This window comes from Calliphora vicina, chromosome 1 (assembly GCF_958450345.1).
Source record: "Calliphora vicina chromosome 1, idCalVici1.1, whole genome shotgun sequence".
Classification (NCBI taxonomy): domain Eukaryota; kingdom Metazoa; phylum Arthropoda; class Insecta; order Diptera; family Calliphoridae; genus Calliphora; species Calliphora vicina.
The window spans coordinates 31133635-31154134 of NC_088780.1; the positions used below are offsets into that span (position 1 = coordinate 31133635).

The 20500-nt window shown below is 29.6% G+C and overlaps 2 protein-coding genes across 3 annotated transcripts; one reads left to right on the forward strand and one right to left on the reverse strand.

Moving 5' to 3' along the window:
• Positions 1-814: 814 nt before the first annotated feature.
• Positions 815-9475, forward strand: LOC135956406 (uncharacterized). 2 transcript variants are annotated; one of them, XM_065506894.1, is made up of 2 exons: positions 815-941; positions 8339-9475. In XM_065506894.1, the coding sequence occupies exon 2, from the start codon at positions 8372-8374 to the stop codon at positions 8747-8749; it is 378 nt and encodes a 125-aa protein (XP_065362966.1). In that variant the 5' UTR covers positions 815-941; positions 8339-8371; the 3' UTR covers positions 8750-9475. The 2 variants fall into 2 exon arrangements, with proteins under 2 accessions (XP_065362966.1, XP_065362974.1); XM_065506902.1 differs by lacking the exon at positions 815-941 and adding an exon at positions 8081-8209.
• A 2745-nt stretch (positions 9476-12220) lies between these two features.
• LOC135956399 (mitochondrial pyruvate carrier 2-like) lies at positions 12221-18607 on the reverse strand. Its single transcript, XM_065506881.1, has 5 exons — positions 18591-18607; positions 17797-18059; positions 17692-17732; positions 12770-13039; positions 12221-12701 (listed from the first exon to the last, which is right to left on the reverse strand). The coding sequence occupies exons 2-4, from the start codon at positions 17948-17950 to the stop codon at positions 12782-12784; spliced, it is 453 nt and encodes a 150-aa protein (XP_065362953.1). The 5' UTR covers positions 17951-18059; positions 18591-18607; the 3' UTR covers positions 12221-12701; positions 12770-12781.
• Between the last annotated feature and the right edge of the window lie 1893 nt (positions 18608-20500).

Sequence of the window (20500 nt, forward strand, 5' to 3'; positions counted from 1 at the left end):
TAGTTTGACGTTCTATTTTTGAGAGAGACTTCAAACTACATATAAAAAAAAATTGTTCCGAACAAAAAATGTTTTAGAAACTCATGGGTGAATTCAGCTTAATACACAAACAAGAAAGAGAGCTATATTCGGCTGTGTCGAATCAAAATAAAAATTTTAAATATTTTTAGGTATGCAATTTTTTTTTTCCAAAGATGTTTTTTTTTTCATTTATTGAAAAAAAAAATTTCGAATGGTTTTTTGAATTTTTTTTGGTTTTTTCAAATTTTTTTAATATCTAGCGAAAAAAAATTAGGGTAAAAATATTTGTTTCCGATTTTGGCCCATTGTAGGTCCAACTTACTATGGTCTTATATACGTCGTTGAAATATTTCTCATTATATATCCGTATTGTCTATATCAAGGCGTATTAACGCCTTGGTCTATATTAATGACTTAAGTAGTATGGCTAAAGTAGTATGTACATCCCTGCTTCAAACCTTATTCATACACCATGGCGAATTTATACAAGGTGATGACAGAACTACAACATGTACAAAAACAACAGGTACTTTGTTATTGTTAAAATATAGTTGTACTGTCAAAGTAGCATTTACTTCTTTTTGCGTATTTTTCGCCACAACAAACACAAGAGAATTGACAGTTCAAACATCCAAACAACTGAAGAAAAAAATAAAAAATTCGCATTTTTTGTTGTGTGTGAACTGACAAGTTTGAAGAACATTTTCTGCAGCAGCGCTTTTTTTTGGCGGAAAACGCACGCAACAGAATTACAATTTTTGCTTTGCAAAAACAAGTTTATCATTCTAGTTTTTGTTTTTGCGGACAAAAGGTGTTTGTTGTGTTGAATAAGTGGTGAAACAAAAAGGTTTATTAAAAGGAAAACAAGCCAACAAAGGACTAAAAAATAAAAGGAATTTATATTAAACTGAAATAAAATCGTAAGTTTGTAATTCTTTGTTTATTTAAGTAAAACGCCTTTCGGAAAAATCAATAAAAGTAGGTCGTTTGTTAAAAATGTTTGCATTGACCGACAAAAATAAAATCACTTTCATCATTTTGGCAATAAACAAGCATAGCAGCTTAAAACTAGTTTTAACCCGCTTTAATTCGATGTACTTAACGGCTATTTAAGTTTTTTTTTTTTTAAAAAAAAGTATTTTTCGCCATAATTAAATAACTTGTTATTTCTAAATTGGAAACAATATTTAGTCAGCATCTTTTTTTATGCCTAATTACTAAATTCTAAAAATAATTGCGGTTGCTCAGCCAGCAAACTGAAATAGCGATAAAAATGCAAAAAAATGTTTTAGATTTTCTATTTGTTGCACAATATTTTCCTATTTATTTATTTAGTTGTTAAGTCCTTGCAAATAAAGTTACATTTATTTAGAAATATTAAAGATTTGGGAAATAAAAGCTAAAAAAAGTAATTTGTTATATTGTTTTTGGCTAGACTTTGTGTCATCTCTTAAAATCTGACGTCACGGTTTTTTTTCTTCCACTGTAGAGTCCATCACCATCTCTATATTATACATTGTTGTTTTTGCAAAATTGTCATAGAGTGTTGTGGTGGAAATAAAGGAAAGCGAGGCATATGCAATAGCGCAATGATATTTTGTGTTGTTGTATGTTCTTCTTATCTATGGCCACAGATAAATACACATAGATAGGAAACTCCTTTGTCAAAGACCTAACTCAGTTTTCAAAAACGTAATAACACTCATGTGTTATTTTTTGTTTGAATTTTTTTTTCTAGTTTCGGCTCTATGTGTCTATCTCTATGGTATGTGCTATTTACTCATTCTATGTGAACAAAATAGTGAGGAGATTTTATCGTTAATTATGCCCCCTATTTTTTTCAGTTGTTTGGATGCAGTCATTTTATATTTACTAAAACAAAAAGACCATTACTTGGAAATTATACATACAAAGTAGAAATGCCAATACATAGCTATTGGTTAAAAGGTTGTAAAATTGTTGTTTCGTTGAAAATAGTAGAAAAAAAATGAACTCATCAAATCCCTTGCATCATTTACTTTTAAAAGTCTGTTCAAATGTACAATTTCAGCTAAATAAATTACTAAGTATAGAAATTTTGTGAAGATTGATTTGTCAATTGATTTGCACTTCCCACAATATTAATTTGAACCTTATAATGTATATTTAATGGCATCCTATCTGTTTACATTAAATACCATGAATCTTCCAGATAACTTATTACCATTAAAAACCCATAAATAATTACATATACATACGTTTATTTTGAAGGGTGATTAAAAAACTATAAATAATTATGGATATTTTATGAAGGGTGATTTAACAATTCATTTGAACTTCCCTCAATATTAATTTGTAGCCCTGTAATGAATATTATATTATTATTATTATATATAATATGTATATCGTCACCTAAAATGCAAAACACGATAACGTAACATCACTTTCAGTTTACAGTAGAACCAAAAAAAACGTTTCCATTTTATAGGAAACTGCTTGAGATATTGAAAACAAATTTTTAAATCTGGATTATAACCACCTGGTTATACCTCATAATTTTTATCATGATAAACGTCAAAATGGTTGTCAAGATAAAAAATTATCAGGTATAGTCTCCGTTTATTACCCCCTGTCTATACTTGACAAATTTTTATCATGATAAACGTCAAAATGGTTGTCAAGATAAAAAATTATCAGGTATAGTCCCCATTTATTAGTATTATTGCTTCGTTGTGACAAAATTGTTAGTGCTTTTGCTAAGACAACTTTGTCTTGACAACAAATGTCATTTATTGTTATGATAAATATTTGTCAAGTATAGACAGGGGGTTAGTATTATTGCTTTGTTATGATAAAATTGTTAGTGCTTTTGCTCAGACAACTTGGGGTAATGAAACTAGAAATGTATTATAAAAAAAAAATATTTTGTTGTTGTTTTGTTTTCTAATGCTGGGTATACACGATACTATTTTTCGTACTAATCGTAGTATGAGTTGAAGTACGATTTTGTGATAGACGTTACTACAAATCGTACTATTTCCTTTGAAAAAAATGACAAGTAATAAAAATATCACAAAAATCAAAAATTTTTGATTTTCATACTTCGTTAGTACGACAACATGATACACGTTACTAATTTCATACTTATACGATTTATCGTACGACTTATCGTAACGTGTATACCTAGCATAAAGCTGAATTCACCCATGAGTTTCTGAAACATTTTTTGTTCGGAACAATTTTTTTTATATGTAGTTTGAAGTCTCTCTCAAAAATAGAACGTCAAACTACATATAAAAAAAATTGTTCCGAACAAAAAATGTTTCAGAAACTCATGGGTGAATTCAGCTTAACGTATCATTAGCTGGCCCAACTTGCGGCATTGGATATAATCTAAAACTTTCTACACATTGAGAATTATGTTAAGAGTGTGGCGGTAAGGAACTTAGATAGGCTATTTGAATCCTCGTTAGTGACACCATTCGATGAAGGTGCAGTTATTACTGATGGATCCAGGATGGACTCTGGTACAGGGGCCGGGGTTTATATGATCGACACAGATATTAAACGGTCATATAGACTCTCTGACGAGTGTAGCGTCTTCCATCAGAGATCTTCGCAATCTGGAAAGCCAGAGAGTTAATAAAGGCACACGTCACTGTTCTGTAGTGACTATGTGGACAGTCAGGCGGCACTTAAGGCTTTCAAATGACACTTACTACATTCTAGCTTAGTGGAAAACTGCAGGAGAGCGCTTGAATAGTTATTGGTACACTACTCAATCAGATTGTGTTGGGTACCAGGGCACTGTAATATACAGGGAAATGAGGTAGCAGAAGAACTTGCCAGACATGGCTCTGATCTAGATCATGGTACTAGGGAACGGGAAGTAAGACCTCCGATTTTGTCACTACTATAGACTAATATTTGAAAGATTCCGTGACTCCACCAACCAATCCTGGAATAGTAGGATTTCATTTCATTTATTATCACAATTCAGTAATATAAAGCCATAATAATGGCCAAAATAACAATATTACATAGTAAAACAATAAAACCTGAGAAAGGATTTTGTGTACAAGGCCTTTTGGTCAAAACTGGATGCAAAGGTACTCAAACTGTAATTGGGTTGGATAGGTGTACTCTCAGAATTCTAGTAGGAGTGATAACCGGTCACTGCTCAATTGGGACTTTCATTGGTAAATGGGATAATGGCACACGAGATTTTTGTAGGTGTGTGTGGGGATGTAAAGGAGTAGGAGACAGTAGAGTACATTATGTGCAATTGCCGGAGACTACAGATTCATAGATTTAAATGGCTAGGTAACAGATTTCTAAATGGACTTGGTATTGCTGGTTGTAAATTGAGTAACATACTAGGTTTTATCAGGGATATTTTAATGATATTCTACAGTGACTTCAAATCCGTAACAAATTTTTCCTCTTTATGCAGATTTGGATTTTTCTTTTTGTTTCTCCTTTTGCTATCTATAAGACACTATCCTACCTTTCTTCTTCTTTCTTTCTTTTCTTCATATCCCTCTCTTTCATGAAGGGCATACTTTTAATTTTTTATAAAAAATATAAATATTGAAAAAAAATATTTTTAAAATTTTTTTTTATTTATTAGCGAAAAAAATTTTATGGGAAAATTTTTCTTAAAATTATTTTCTCAAATTTTTCTTTTTAATTTTTTTAAAAAAAAAATTTAATTAATTTGTGAAAAAATGTTATACAAAAATTTTTTTTTGGAAAAAAAAATCGGGTTAAAATTTTTTTCCTGATTTTGACCCATTGTTGGTCTGACTTACTATTGCCTTATATACAAAGGTCTTTGAAATATCTATAATTGGATATCCATATGGTCTATATTAATGACTTAGTAATCGAGATATAGATCAAAAATAGGTAAAAAATCGAGGTTGTCCTGGTTTTTTCCTTATTTCATAGCCATTTGTGGCCGATTGTCTCGATTTTAAATAGCAACCAAGTCGGGAGAATTACCATGTATGTAAGTTATTTGGAGGCTAAGGAAAGTTGATTTTAACATACATACGGACGGACTATATCGACTCCTCTATCTATAATGTCCAGAATATAAATTTAAATTTTTTTGGTGATACGTTCTTTTGCATTTTAGGTGAAAATATACATATTTATAATTTTAAATTTTAATTTTTGAAAATCTTTATAAATTTTGACTCATTTGCTGCAAATGAGCCATATGTCGTTTAGAACCTACTCAGTTTAATTTTACCATATCTCTGTGATTGGTTAGAGATAAACAGATTTTTAAATAAACTCATAAATATGGCAAAACAAAATCACTTTAATTAGTGATTTTGTGTAAAGAGGTCATTGTATTGATATCAACTAAAGATAAAACTGAAGGTAAACAAACATTTAAGGGTAACCAAAATAAAATGCAAATTCAAATGTATTTATGGCAAAGTTTTCAACAGCAACTATGTAGGTACATATAATTTTACTTGGCTTTATTTTAATGTTTTGTTAATTTTGTGTTAAAAACATGTTTTTCAACAATAAATTTACTTAAATTAGTGATTAGAATTTCCCCACATAAAAACAAACATCTCCAATGATTATCATTACAGTTATCGATAGCAGTTCTCTTTTGCTTTACATTTTAACGGTGTGTTAAATTCAATTTCTCCTAAAATAGGTTTTTTTTTATTAATATTATTATTTTCCTCATAAACAATGCAAAAATATAATATAAATAAAATGACTGTCAGTAAGTAACCACAGAAAATTCAACAGCACAGAAAAAAAAAGAGAAAAGAGAGAAAGACAAAAGAAAATTCGTATAAAAATAATAAAAGTTGTGAAAGTTCTGGCCGTAGTTCATTTCATATTGATGTTGTTGTTGTTTTTGTTTTATTTTCGTTTGGCAGTCATGTTGTTATTGTACTTGTCGTTTTTTGATGTACTTTTTTCCATAAAAACGTACAGACCAGAGACATACAGACAGACATCCGTACAAAACCCAGCAGTTTTACTGGTAGTCAATGGTAGCCCTTAGAGACAGTCATTTTCATTAAGGTCGGATTACTGGCTGACTTTAAGTTATATATTTTGGGTCATTTGACTGTTTGTAGTACAGAGATAAGTCAATTGGTTATTTAATACATCCCAGGAAATCTAATGTGAAGTCAATTGTCACTTAAGTGTCTCTAAGTAATCTAGAGTGTAGTCACTTCAAACGTTTGTTTTGTACTGAACTTTTTGTACGAAACTTGTTTTGTACTAACTTTGTTGATATAATTCTGATTGCGTTCGTCAATGCATCACTGATGCAGCGACTTGCAACTTTTGCAACAGGGGTATATTAACTTTAATGGAAATTCTTGGTAGTGATGTCGCAAATTTTTGCAACCAAAGCATAATTTATGGGTCGATTATGGATGGGAACCGAACTTCAGCCACAAATTTCTGGTTTCCAATTTGACAATAGAAATGAGAGTTAACTGAAGTTCTATTTCCATCCATAATCGACGCATAAATTATGCTTTGGTTGCAAAAATTTGCCACATCACTACCAAGAATTTCCATTAAAGTTAATATAATCTTCGCCATGAGTGCAAGGGTATATATAAGGTAGTCATTCCGTTTGTAATTTCTACATTTTTCATTTGCAACCCCACAACGGATATATTATATATATTAGGCTTGTTATATTACTTTAATTGAAATAAATAAATAAAATATATATTCTGGATCGTTATAGATAGCGAAGTCGATATATCCATGTCCGCCTGTATGTTAAAATCAACTTTCCGATAACTTACATACATGATTCATACATCAATATATTGGGAATTCTTCCGCCTCGGTTGCTATTTAAAATTGACAAATTCGGCCTATAAATGGCTGAGATATAAGGATAAAACCGGGAAAACCTCGATTTTAGGCGTATTTTTTATCTGTATCTAGATAACTAAGTCATTAATATAGACAAATGGATATTTCAAGGTCCATTGCAACGATGTATATAGGGCTATAGTAAGTTCGACATACAATGGGTCAAAATCGGGAAAATATTTTTCAACCCGAATTTTTTTTTCATCAAAAATTTTTTTTGTCATAAATTCTTTTTTTTAAAATTTAAAAAAATTGGAAAAAACTTTTTTTTAAAAAAATTAAAAAACAATTTGGAAATAAAATTTGTTTTTAAAAAAATTTTAAAAACAATTTAAAAAAAAAATTAATTTTGTTTAAATAAAAATATTTTTAATTATAATTTGGTGAAGGGTATATAAGATTCGGCACAGCCGAATATAGCTCTCTTACTTGTTTTTTCTTAAGTATACTTACATCCCAAGTACTATAGAATAAAGTCAATTGTAACCTTATTGCCTCTAGGTAATCTAGAGTGTAGACACTTTAAACATAATTCCCCATATTCATAATCAAATTTTAAATTTATGAAACAAAATTTCCATACAAAATCTGTTTTATAAACCTTTGATATACATATATAAAAATTAATTATGAATAAGTCCTTGAGTCCAATTATGAATAAAAATTCCTCGGGAGTTTTTTTCCCTTTTCTCATTTTTCCTATTCAAATTCAATGGGAAAGAAGTCTCAGGGAACTAACTCCTGCGGAATTTTTTATTCATAATTGGGCTGCTTCTTTTTTGTATATGGGAGAGTATTCGGAGGAAGGTTTGTTTACAAGCAACCGGTTATTGGGCTGTCTAGGAGATGTCTTTTTAACTCAATTAGCTTCTGCTTAGCACCGGTACATGTTGAAAACACTAGTTATGTAGCTAATCAAGTAAACAGTTAGCCATCTAATAGGGTTACTGACTATGTAAGCGGTATTTGAATCCAATGCGTTGACTATTTCGAACCAGCTATTACACAGTCTATTTGTATTCGGTGTAGGGTTACGAACAAGTTAAAAATGACTAGTCACGTAGATATTTCTGTAACTAAATGATGGGTAAAATAACTAGTTCGGGACAGTCCACCCAGAACAGCTGGGAATATACAGACTAATATACATATATACATACAAATCTAAGTATGTATATTTGTCTTTGTTCCGTTGTAATTTCATCTATTATTTGACTTTAGTGTATTTTTTGTTATTGTTGTATTCGCGCATATTGTAAAAAAATAGAAAATATACAAAAATATAAAACAGTGAAGTCATTTGTTAAAAGTTAACACAAAGAATAGGGTGTGTGCAATTTTAAAACTACGTTCTTTTTTCCCTTCCATTAAATAAAATATTACTAATTATATCAGCATACTTTTTTAAATATAAAACAAAATCTAAAATTACCTTTTTTTTTTGGATTACTTTCAGTTCTCTGCTAAAAAAAAAAAAAATAATAAAAAAATGACTACTACCGAATTGAAAATTGGCTTGACCAGCAGTACCCGTCCTTCCAGTCGTGTCTTGAAACCTCCAGGCGGTGGCCATTCAAATATTTTCGCCGAACCTGAGGTCAGTGTGAATGCACCACGACCCAAATACAATCAACAAAACTCTTCCAATTTGAATGCTTGTATGGGTTCCACTGATGCCAACGTAGCTGTAGAGAAACTACGCGAAGAAGTATGCCACAAAAAAGATGACACTACTGCCAACAAAGGTGAGAAATCCGATACCAAATCCAATACTTCAAATGGTACTGGTGGTGGCAATAATGATGCTAACAATGCTGCCAAAACTCGAGTACCACCTGGTGGACATTCGTCGGGTGGTTTCTGGTAAAGCTTCAAAATAGTCTCACCTTATTTAAAATAATAACAACAACAACAACAAAACAGTCAACAATGCAGAAATAAATATTTTGAATTATTCGTAACCGTAAAAGATAACAAACAACAACAACAACAAAAAAACGCATTTATATACAAATATTTATATTTTGTTTAATTTCTTTGTGCGTCTTTAACTTCAAACCAAATTTTAACATTTTATTATAACAACAAAAAACAAATAAGGAAACAAACAAACAAATATGTATTCAGCTCTCTGCGTAAATCTCTATATTTAAAATGTTCTACTAGTTCTAAGTCCTGTTTAAATGTTTAATTTAATATGATATTAAATCATTATTAAGTTATTATTTATCTATTTCTTTCTTATTTTTATTATATGTATACATATGTATTTAGGTACTTGCTATTTATGTTTCTTATTATTATTATTATTCTTATATAATTGAGTATTATTATTTGTTTTAAAATGTTTAATATTCTTCCCTCCCTAAACATATATGTTTTTTTCCAACAACTGCTGTGTAATTCTTATTTTAAATTTAATCATATAGACAACAAATATGCAAACAACAACTGTCTGGTTTTTAAACAATTATTTGGTACTTAAGCCTGCTTCTAATTCACTTAATAAAAATAAATAAACTATTGATATTTTATTCCTTATATAAAAAAATGCTTTTTTATTTGGGTTAAAATGTAATTATATTATAATATATGTATGTTCAAGTTATCATTCTTGGAAAAAATCGATTAATGCAGTAAGTAAAATTTGCATTAGATCGCGTCATTATAAAAACAAAAACAAAAAATGCGGCCATGACCGGCCACTCCTTGAAAACAACAAATTTTGGTTTGTTTATATGACACCATTATTTTGTGAAAGACGTTTATTTTAGCCGGTTGAAAGGTTATAAAGATAACACAAGTTTACAAAAAAAAATTGTGTTCTTTGTATGAAACGTATACTTTTGATATACGTAGGCAAGTTACTGTAGTTTATTAAGTATTTTTTTATATCCCAAAGAAAATTATGTTTTTATTCTATCCATCAACATGAGTGTCAAAGGCATAGATGACAACTAGATAGGTTACTGAGGGCCGAAAACCTAAGTCTGTTATCAAAAACCTAATTCATGATTATGAATATGGGGGTATATTCTGTGGACTTTTGACAAAACAACTTAAGTGGTATTTATCTAATTTTTCAGGAGAGCGTTAAAACTGTTTGAATTTATAGATAATTATTTTATTATTTGTCCCCCGGGAGTTTTTACCCTTTTCTCATTTTTCCTATTCAAATTCAATGGGAAAAAACTCCCGCGGAATTTTTTTATTCATAATTGAGCTGGTAGTATTTTGTACCAACACAGTGTCATATGCGGGATGTTTTGTTTTAGTTCTTTAATTTGAAAAAAAGTGCTGCTGAAGCACACCGATTGCTCACCGAAGCTTATAATGAATGTGTTGTTTTTCATCGGTATCAACGTGCGAGAGATGCTTTGTGTGGTTCAGACCAAGAATTGGAGGCATTTCTGCATGAAGATTGTTGTTAAACTCAACAAGAGTTTGCAAAATCATTTGGAGCTACTCAAACAGCAATTTCAAAACGTTTGTGGGCAACAGAATTCATCCAAAAGCAGAAAAATTGGGTACCATACGAATTGATGCCGAAAGACCATGAAAGACGATTTAGCGAAATGATTCTTGAACGCTATAAAAGCAAATTATTTTTGCACCGAATCATTACTTGCGGTGAAAAATGGATCCATTATGATAATCCGAAGCGTAAGAGATCGTATGGTCTGTATTTGATGGGAGCAAAAGGGTCCTATTATGAGCCGCTAAAATCTGACCAAACCAAGAACCCGAAGCGTAATAGATGGTACGTTAAGTCCGGCCAACCAGTCGAATCCTCACCAAAGCCAAATATCTATGGCGCTAAGGTAATGCTCTGTTTTTTGATGGAAGCAAAAGGGTCCTATCTATTATGAGCCACTGAAATCTGACCAGACCATCACAGGGAACCTGTACCGAACGCAACTGATTCGCATTGACCGAAAAACTGCCAAAATATGCGGTCAGACATGAAATCGTAATATTACATCATGACAAAGCTTGGCTATGTGTTGCAATACCTATTAAAAAGTATTTAGAATGAAGTGATTGCAGAACGCTATTTCTGGGATATGCATCACTTTGGAATAAATGATCCGATATTCGCTTGATTCGTTCTTGGCCTTATGAGCAGTTATTTTGTCTCAGAATCCATATGTTGCCAAAAAGATGGGAAAAAGTTATAGCTAACAATGGCCAATACCTTGAATAAATTGATATTGTACTAATGTTTCAAAATAAAAGCTAAATATTTTTAAAAATCCGTCATTTTTAAGTCATATATAGGGTTTTTATCCCGGGAATTCCCGGTACAAATTTCCCGGGAATTTTGCCAATTTTTCACTACCCGATTAACGGGATTTTTAGTCGGGAATCCCGGGAATCATCAAAAAACAGTAAAAAGTTTTTTACAGTTTTTTTGCTTATATCTCGGCAATAATAGACCGCTTATTATTTATTTGGGGTTTTTCGTTTAAAAAAAGTGAATTCATTATTTATAGATTTTATTTCCTAATTGAATAATTCTAATTTCTTCAAATTTCTTCTAAACAAAAATTTAATCATTCAAATTAAAATTAAAATTCCTGTAGTAGGGTACACGTTTATATAGATTTAAATACGAATTATTAGTAATTTTTGTAGCTAGTTCTTATCGATATATATTTTTTAAAATCTTTGAGAAAAGTTTCAAAAATATAAACAAGTAAGTATGATATATTCGGCCGAGTCTTATATATTCTTCTTCAAAGTACATTTTATGAAAAACATCAAAAACTATTTTTAAACAAAATAATAGTTTGGAAAAAAAGTTTTGAATAAAAAAATTGGGTGTAAAAGGTTGTGGGTCTGTTACAAACGGAATAACAAAATCAATATATCGCCACCTTTTTAATGGTGATTCGCCTTGCCTTGTAAATATATTTTTTAATGCGAAAAATGATAATTTTTTCAATTATGTTATCATTTTAAATATTTATCAGTGAATCTTTTTATCAATCATTTTATTTGCGTTATAATTAATTAATAAAATGTTGAAAGTAGTTACAAACATACATATGTTAGTATTTGTAATGTTCTTATCAATTATAGTTTCTATAAAGTTTCCATTATATTAAAACACAGTTCTTTCATTAAACATTTTTATAAAGTTAGAGATCACTCTATTGCAAACTTAAATTATTCAAACATTATCCATGTTTCCACACTCTTCAGATTTATATATTTTAGGATTTATGCTGTAAATCATGATTTTTTTATTTTGTAAATAAATACATTGTAATTTAAAAGTGTTTCTTACGATTAAAACCTCCTCTTACCTTTTCATCTTAACCCTAAGAAAAACTCATTTGTATATATTTTGCTTAATCTTTTTACAGCCTTTATTTTAAACACAATTGTATTGTTTCTAAAATATTTTGTTAATTTTTAGCCTACATCTTTACACTTATTATCGATTTGTAACCCCAAAAAAGTCTCTCCCTTTATATAAACAAATATATGGAAGTATAAATCTTTGAACAAGAATGGTCAATAGAGACATCTTTTGGTGAAAATAAAAAAAAAATATTTAAAAAAAAATACAAAAAGAACAAAAAAATTGGGATAGTAATTAATATCTAATTGTTAACTTAAATATTAGTGGTTTTTTATATTAAAAAAATTGTGCTATTTGTTATTAATTTAACAAATGTTTGTTGAGGAGAGATAAAAACGTGTTTTCTAATGTAAATATTTAAAATATCACTTTAAGAAATTCATTTACTTTTTAGCACCTCGACTCGTTTGACTACATACAAACTAAATTCCGTATTGATTATAAGAAATAACTGCAAAAAGTTGTTTGAAAAAAAAACGTGTTAAATTTGTTAGGCAGAATGGTTAATTAAATACTTACAATTTTCCTAATTTATTTTTTAGCTGCTTCTAAGGCGGCCGCTGCTTCTTTTTCAGATTTTTCCTTTTGATACAAATAGGCACGTCCCAATTGTACAGACTGTACAAGACCCACAAATAAATTCACCGAAAATAAACTCCAATTTTTGGGGGTAATCACTAACGAATAACGCGACCAAATAATACCAGTCGCAGCTAAGGCACCACATTGTGAAACAGACAATGTTTCGGCGGGACGAGCCAAATCACTTAAACCGGCTATAACAAGACCCTGCAAAATAAACCAAAAAAAAAAAAAAATAGAATTATTATTAGAATCAAAATCAGTTTATAGAAAATGTTATTACATAAAAAACCTCCATAAAATATTTATAGACAATTTATCGGTAACTTGAATATTCTATGGAAAATTTATCGATAACTAGAATTTTCTATCGGAAATTTATACAAAACTTAATAATAATTTGAATTTTCTATAAAAATTTATCGATAACTTGAATTTTCTATAGAAAATTTATTTTGATTATGAATTTTCTATAGAAAACTATCGATAACTTCTAATTTCTATTGTCAATCTTTATTTCTATCGGAAATTTATTTCTATAGAAATTTTATCGATAACTTAAATTTTGAATGGAAAATTTATCGATAACTAGAATTTTCTATGGGAAATTTATTGATAACTTCAACTTTTTATAGAAAATTTATCGATAACTTAAATTTTCTATTATAAATTTATCGACAACTTGAAAATATATCGGTAAGTTAAATTTACTATTACAAATGTATCGATAACTTGATTTTTCTATGAAAAATCTATCGTTAACTTTAATTTTCCATGAAAAATATATCGATAACTTGATTTTTCAGACTAGTTCATTAATAATCACCCTTATCACGTTTGGCGTATGTGTTTTACACCTACGACAATTTCATTCTAGATTAAAGATAAAATGTAACCTGTTTCTTTAATCTAGTACGAAACTGTCGTAGGCGTAAAATAAATATGTCAACCGCTATAAGGGTGATTTTCACGTTGACTATCGGAAATTTATCAATATCATAAATTTTCTAAAGAAATTTTATCGATAACTTGAGTTTTCAATGGAAAATTTATCGATAATTAGAATTTTCTGTAATAAATTTATGCAAAACTTAATGATAACTTGAATTTTCTATAAAAAATTTATCGATAACTTGAATTTTCTGTGGAAAATTTATCGATAACTTCAATATTCTATAGAAAATTTATCGATAACTTCAACTGTGTATTTTTAGATAACTGTGTATTTTTAGATAACTTGGTAATTTATCGATAACATAAATTTTCTATAGAAATATTATAGATAACTTCTAATTAATATGGAAAATTTATCGATAACTTAAATTTTATATTGGAAATTTATCAATAACTTTTCTATAGAAAATTTATCGATAACTTTATTTTAACTTAAATTTTCTATAGAAAATTTATCGATAACTTAAATTTTCTATAGAAAATTTATCGATAACTTCAATTTTTATATAGAAAATTTATCGATAACTTCAATTTTCTATAGAAAATTTATCGATAACTTCAATTTTCTATGGAAAATTTATCGATAACTTCAATTTTCTATAGAAAATTTATCGATAACTTCAATTTTCTATGAAAAATTAGAATTTCTCTATGAAAAATTGATGGATTACTTTAGTTTTCTATGAAAACTTAGAATTTTTCTATGAAAAATTTATGATGGCAAGAATTTTCTATAGAAAACTTATATTTTTAATAAAAAATTTATCAATAACTTGAATTTTCTATAGAAAATTTATCGATAACCAGAATGTTATATAGAAAATCTATCGATTACTTAAAGTTTCTATGGAAAATTTATCGATAACTTGAAAATTTATCAATAATCTGATTTTTTAGACACAATTTATAAATAACTTAATTTTTCTATGGAAAGTTGATTGATAACTTGATTTTTCCAAATACAATTTAAGAAGCAGTGATGATAAAACCTTTGTAAGACCGCCGAAAGGAAAGATACAGAATCCCAAGTATACAAATAACACAGTCAATTTGCTGGCGATGCCAATATTATGGTGTGGGGCTGTTTTTCGGTACAATGTATGTGTCTTATTCACATCATAAAATATACTAAAATCGGTTACAGATCAATTTTAAACGATTTTAGTATGGATAAAAATTCCGATTCCAAAAATAAGGCAATGGCAAAATATATCAAAGGAAACGATTGACTATTTAATTCGTCCAATGTATGGTCGATGTGAAGCAGCAATACAAAAACAAGAATATGTAGCTATTTAGAAAAGTTTCCATTGTACTGTCAATCACTGCATATATTTTGTATGAACTATAATTTGTCACACTCATTTGATATTTATTGTTCTCGCAAAAAAACAAAACGTAACCAGAACAAATTTTCATTCAGTTTTGATTTGTTTTTTATTTATTAATAGATCCTCATAATAAATATTATAAACACACATAGTATGATAGTCGTCTAGTCTTAATTTGTAAATCGCAATTTGTTATCACAGCTGAAATTTTATAAACATTTCCTCCTAAAGAGAAGAGTAAAATTCTCAGAGAGTAAATCAAACAATAAACATTTTTCTTTACAAAATAAAATAAACAAAACAAAGTAGATTAAATCACTGAAAAATTTAAATTGTTATATCTTTAAATATATAATTTAACAAAACTTATATTTCGAAAAAAAAATCAGAGCATCTTATCACTTTTTAAAACTTAATTAGGGGTTAAAATTTATAATAAAAAGTTTTTTTCGCATGACTTTCGTAAAAGCTTATCATGATAAAAGTAAACAAATCTTGCAATATAGAGACGTCTGGCAGTTTGACATTAAATGGAGAGTAGTAAGGGAGAAAATTTTGCACCTTATTAGTTAGTACTTGTTTGCGGAAGTACTTTTGAGCAAACATTTGTATTGCAAATATGAAAGTGAATGTATATTTTAATTTTGAATACATTATTTATTAAACCAGTCAATTAAAAATATGAAGTTGAATTCATGTTTTTTGATTTACTGTAAAAAAATTATCCATGAACAATTTCATTGACATTATACAGACCATCGAACCTTATGTTATGCGTAATACTAGACGTAAATATTTTTCAAAATTTGCCAATAAATTAGAAAATCAAACAAAATATATGCAAGAAATGCATCATATTTTGTTTAACGGACAAAGCAAGTATCATCCCAAATAATAGAACACGAATTTCGTACGTCTTAACAATTTTTAATCTATTTAAGAATTTTGTTTGATTATTTAGGCATTAATGACTTTTGTATACCCGTCTTTTTAAAAAAATGTTTAAATCATTCAAATAAAATTTATTTTACAGATCATTTAGCTTTCATAATTAAATAAAAACAAGTAAGAGAGCTACATTCGGCTGTGCCGAATCTTATATACCCTTCACCAAATTATACTTCAAAATAAAAATTTTAAATATTTTTAGTTAAACAAAATTTATTTTTTTTTTTCAAAATTGTTTTTTAAAATTTTTTCCAAATTTTTTTTTAATTCTTAAATTTTTTTGAAAAAGAATTTATGACAAATAAAATTTTTTGGAAGAAAAAAAAAATTGGGTTAAAAAATATTTTTCCCGATTTTGACCCCTTGTAGGTCCATCTTACTATACCTTATATACATCGTTGCAATAGACTTTGAAATATCTATCATTAGATATCCATATTATCTATATTAATGATTTAGTAATCCAGATATATGTAGATCAAAAATAGGCCAAAATATTGGTTGTCCCGGTTTTTTTCCTTATATCTCAGCCATTTGTGGGTCGATTTTTTCGGTATGAATCATGTATGTAAGTTATTTGGGGCTTACGGAAAGTTGATTTCAACATACAGACGGAAATGGCTATATCGACTTCGCTATCTATAACGATCCACAATATACATACTTTGTGGGGTCGCAAATGAAAAATGTAGAAATTACAAACGTATATATACCCTTACCACCACTCATGGTGAATGGTATAAAAATAAGTAAAAAATCGAGGTAGTCGTTGTTTTTTGTTTATATCTTAGGGCCGATTATCTTGAATTTAAATAGTAACCGGCACTAAAAATATATAAAATTTTTATTTTAAAGTATAATTTGGTGAAGGGTATATACGATTCGGTACAGCTCTCTTATTTGTTATTCAATTGTTTGTATAATTTTAATTTGCTCGTCGTATATATTGAACTTGAAGTGAATATTTAAGATCAAAACTTATTCAAAAATGGAACTTGGTTCAATTTGAAAGGTTTGTTTCACTTTAAAAGGTTATATCCAATGTGTAAACACAAATTTGGAATTTACAATAGAATTTTCTTTGCTGAACTAATTTTATTACAAATACTTGTCTTTTGAATTTCCCAATCTGCCACGCTGAGCATTTCAAATCTATTCAGTTTATTTCATTTGTAATTTGGAAGCCTTATTGGCCAATTAATTAATTACAATACTACACTCTATTACTAAGTTAGAGACAATTATTTGAAAATTAAAATAATATTGTAATTATAAAAAGAAAATAAAAAAGTAATCTCTTCCAATAAAAAGCTAACTTTCTGCTACAATAAAAAATATACATATTTATGCTAAATTCTAATTTCAAGACATTCGGAAAGTTTTTTTTTTTTCATAAATTATTTAGGTAGCATATGTGTGTAATTTGTTACCAACCCAACTTTGTTGATAGAGAGAATGTTATCAAAAGTACCAATAAAGTAGTTAGAACAAATAGTACCCTACTTATTAAAGCTTTAGTACTATTTGCAAATAGTAACTCATTTAGCATCTCTGATGTAATAGGAATTTTACAGTAGAAAACCAACACAACACAAATTACATTTAAACTGATTATATAAAACTTACCCATTTGAACATAGGTGACCAAAAGAAAACAGTTTTGGGACCTAAAAATGTTATAAAAAAAAATATTTTAAAATATTTCCATATATTTTTTAAAAATGAACTTACCAGCAGGATGATTCCATAAAGGACGTAATTTTGCAGGCACATGCTTGTCAACGGCACCAATTAAACCATTGTAAACTTTTGAAGGGAATCCTACTTTAGCTGGAGCAGCTGGTGGAGGTGGTGGAGCGGATGGTGGTACTGCAGTAGAAGCCATGTTAAGTTGTCTTTATTTCTTATTTATTTGTCTTTTATGGAAAAATCTTACGATAATAGGTACCACCAACCAAAACGCTCGCTAGCAGTTGTTAATTGTTTAAATTACGCTGTGAATATGACAATATAAATTTTAACAAACCGTATGAATACGAGCACAATATTAGCATTTGTAATTGTCTAACTAAAAGAGAGTCACATAAATAAACTTAAGAGAGCGCTTACAAAAAAATCCATGTGAAATGTGTTTTTTTTTGCAAACAAAAACACATTAAAGCTTTCTCTCACCTTGGCCTTGACCACAACACAACCGTACAATTTTCATACGTTACGCTACAACACAAAATAAAGCAACAAGAAATTCAGACACTTCCGTATAAAAGATTCTTCTTGCGGAAATTTGTAAAAATAAAAAAAAACAAGACACAATGCGTAAAATTTTACACAATTCTATAAATAAAACCCATTAAGAAAATGCACCAAAACAATTACAAAAACTGCAAACATTTGTGTTTGTTTGTTTTGGTTTTACAATTTATTTTTTTAGAGATCAACAGCTGTTAAAATGTTTATTTTTTCATAACGGTTCACGTGTAAAAACATATATTTATTTAAATGACACTAATTATGAACACACTTACTTGCCGCCACCAGTTAAACTTGTGAAACGTCAACTATAAACTGAGCAAATTATTAGGTTTTATTGTTGTGTGTTTTTTTAATAAAAAAAATCAAAGCTTTTATAGTAGCTTTAGTAGTTCGTTAATTTGGAATTTTTTCTACTTTGCATAATTTAATAAAAAAGATAAGCTTTTTTTTATTATGAGTTTAGAGCAGAACAGTACAGGGATAAAAGGGAAATTGTTTTAAATACATACAGTACTTAATTTTCATTTGAAGTTAGTAATGTATACCCTACACCGATACCATTATCCTGACGAAAGGGAATTCCGTAGGGAAATAAACGCTGAACTCTCTAAACCTAAATTTTTACCAGATATTCAGCCTTCTATGACGAACATATTTTTAAAATGTTTATTTGATTAGGGGCCTCTAAATTTCAGATATTGGGTATTACATTTAGTCGATATTTATCGTATCAAATGAATATAATCCTGCATCTACTGCCCATTGAAAAATACAGGAGTTTGCACTTGTTAAACCATTTCAGGAAGGTCACATAAATATTTTCTATGAAATCAAAGACACTCGGCAATCGATTTTAGTAGAACACCAAAGATTTCGTTCGCTGATAGGGAACAGTGGCTTGAATCCGACCGACTGTTTGAAGGGTGTGCGGTATTCCCGGATGGTTCAAAAATGAAAGAGGTTACAGCAGCCGAGGTCTTCTTTATGGAGACTAATACCCGGTCGCCATAAAGACTTTCCGACGAATGTAGTGTCTTTCAGGCAGAGATCCTGAAGATTTTCAAAGCCTCCGAAACGATAATGGTTAACATTACAAATGTGAATATAATGTAGTGCCTGTAAGGACTGATGAGTCTGTATACTGTTGGGTTGTGCTGGGTTCCGGGGCACTGCCATGTTCAGGACAATGAGATTGCAGATGAACTCGCACGACAGAGCTTTGTATTGCCGATCTACCATTTCAGTTCTCTGAATCTGAGCGCACTGTAGGGTCCAGAGCCTTATAGCCCAAGCTGGACATAGCAGATACCAAGCTACTGTTAGAGTTACAGTTGTTAGAGTTACTGTTCGAAATTACAAACCATTGACCTGCAAGAGCTAAAATTAGTTTGTGGGACAACAGCGCTACCGATTTGTATAGGATGTGTGAGGAGGTCGGAGAAGCACAGACAATGGAACGCATCTTTTGTTGTTGTTGTAGCAGCGTGAACAATTTTACAATATTTAATCTGGGGGTCCTGCAATATCAAGTCCAAGAAATTGTGCTACTTCTGCTGGATGGGTCCATAAATCTACTGGACGTGGAGGGTGTCATGAGGACCCTGATAGTTGAAGACGGCACGGCCTATGCGAAACCAGATGGCATTAAGCCTGTTGCTCCATCCTGATCTTAGTTGTGCCAGAACGACTTTTGTTTTCTGCGGCAGAATCTTCTCGGCGTCTGCTATCGGTGGTGGGCGACCTCCAAGTACGACATTCATACGGTATCCTGCTACCGCGGAATTGATGGCGTCTCTATGAATGTCGTTCAAAGCTGTCATATACGAGCTACGATCCAATTTATCTTGCACATACCTCTGTATGCTCTCCTCGTATTTTCTAAGTTCCTGTCTTTTGTCATTGCAGCGACATAGACTTAATTAAAAATTTTTAAGCGAATCCAGTGTTTGATATACTACATCTACGTTAAAAGCCTTACCGGCCGGCCGAATGATGACTACAAAAGAAAATATTATTCTGCGATGTCGGCTTTAGACACTTCAAACCCACTAGCCCGAAAGCCGTCTAGACAGACAAAATTACTAAATACCAATTTGTGTTAACAATTTTTGCATGCCTAATATGAATTACGATATTAAGATATTACGGAGCTTAAGCTTTTTAGCAAAAACAAAATAAGCAA

What these genes read in the sequence shown, in the direction of transcription:
- LOC135956406 (XM_065506894.1), top strand. Translation starts at nt 8,372, where the DNA reads ATGACTACTACCGAATTGAAAATTGGCTTGACCAGCAGTACCCGTCCT.
- LOC135956399 (XM_065506881.1), bottom strand. Translation starts at nt 17,950, where the DNA reads ATGGCTTCTACTGCAGTACCACCATCCGCTCCACCACCTCCACCAGCT. An exon ending in TTTATGGAATCATCCTGCTG is followed by an intron (nt 17,733 to 17,796) that starts GTAAGTTCATTT and finishes TAACATTTTTAG; the next exon opens with GTCCCAAAACTGTTTTCTTT. An exon ending in GGTCACCTATGTTCAAATGG is followed by an intron (nt 13,040 to 17,691) that starts GTAAGTTTTATA and finishes TTTATTTTGCAG; the next exon opens with GGTCTTGTTATAGCCGGTTT.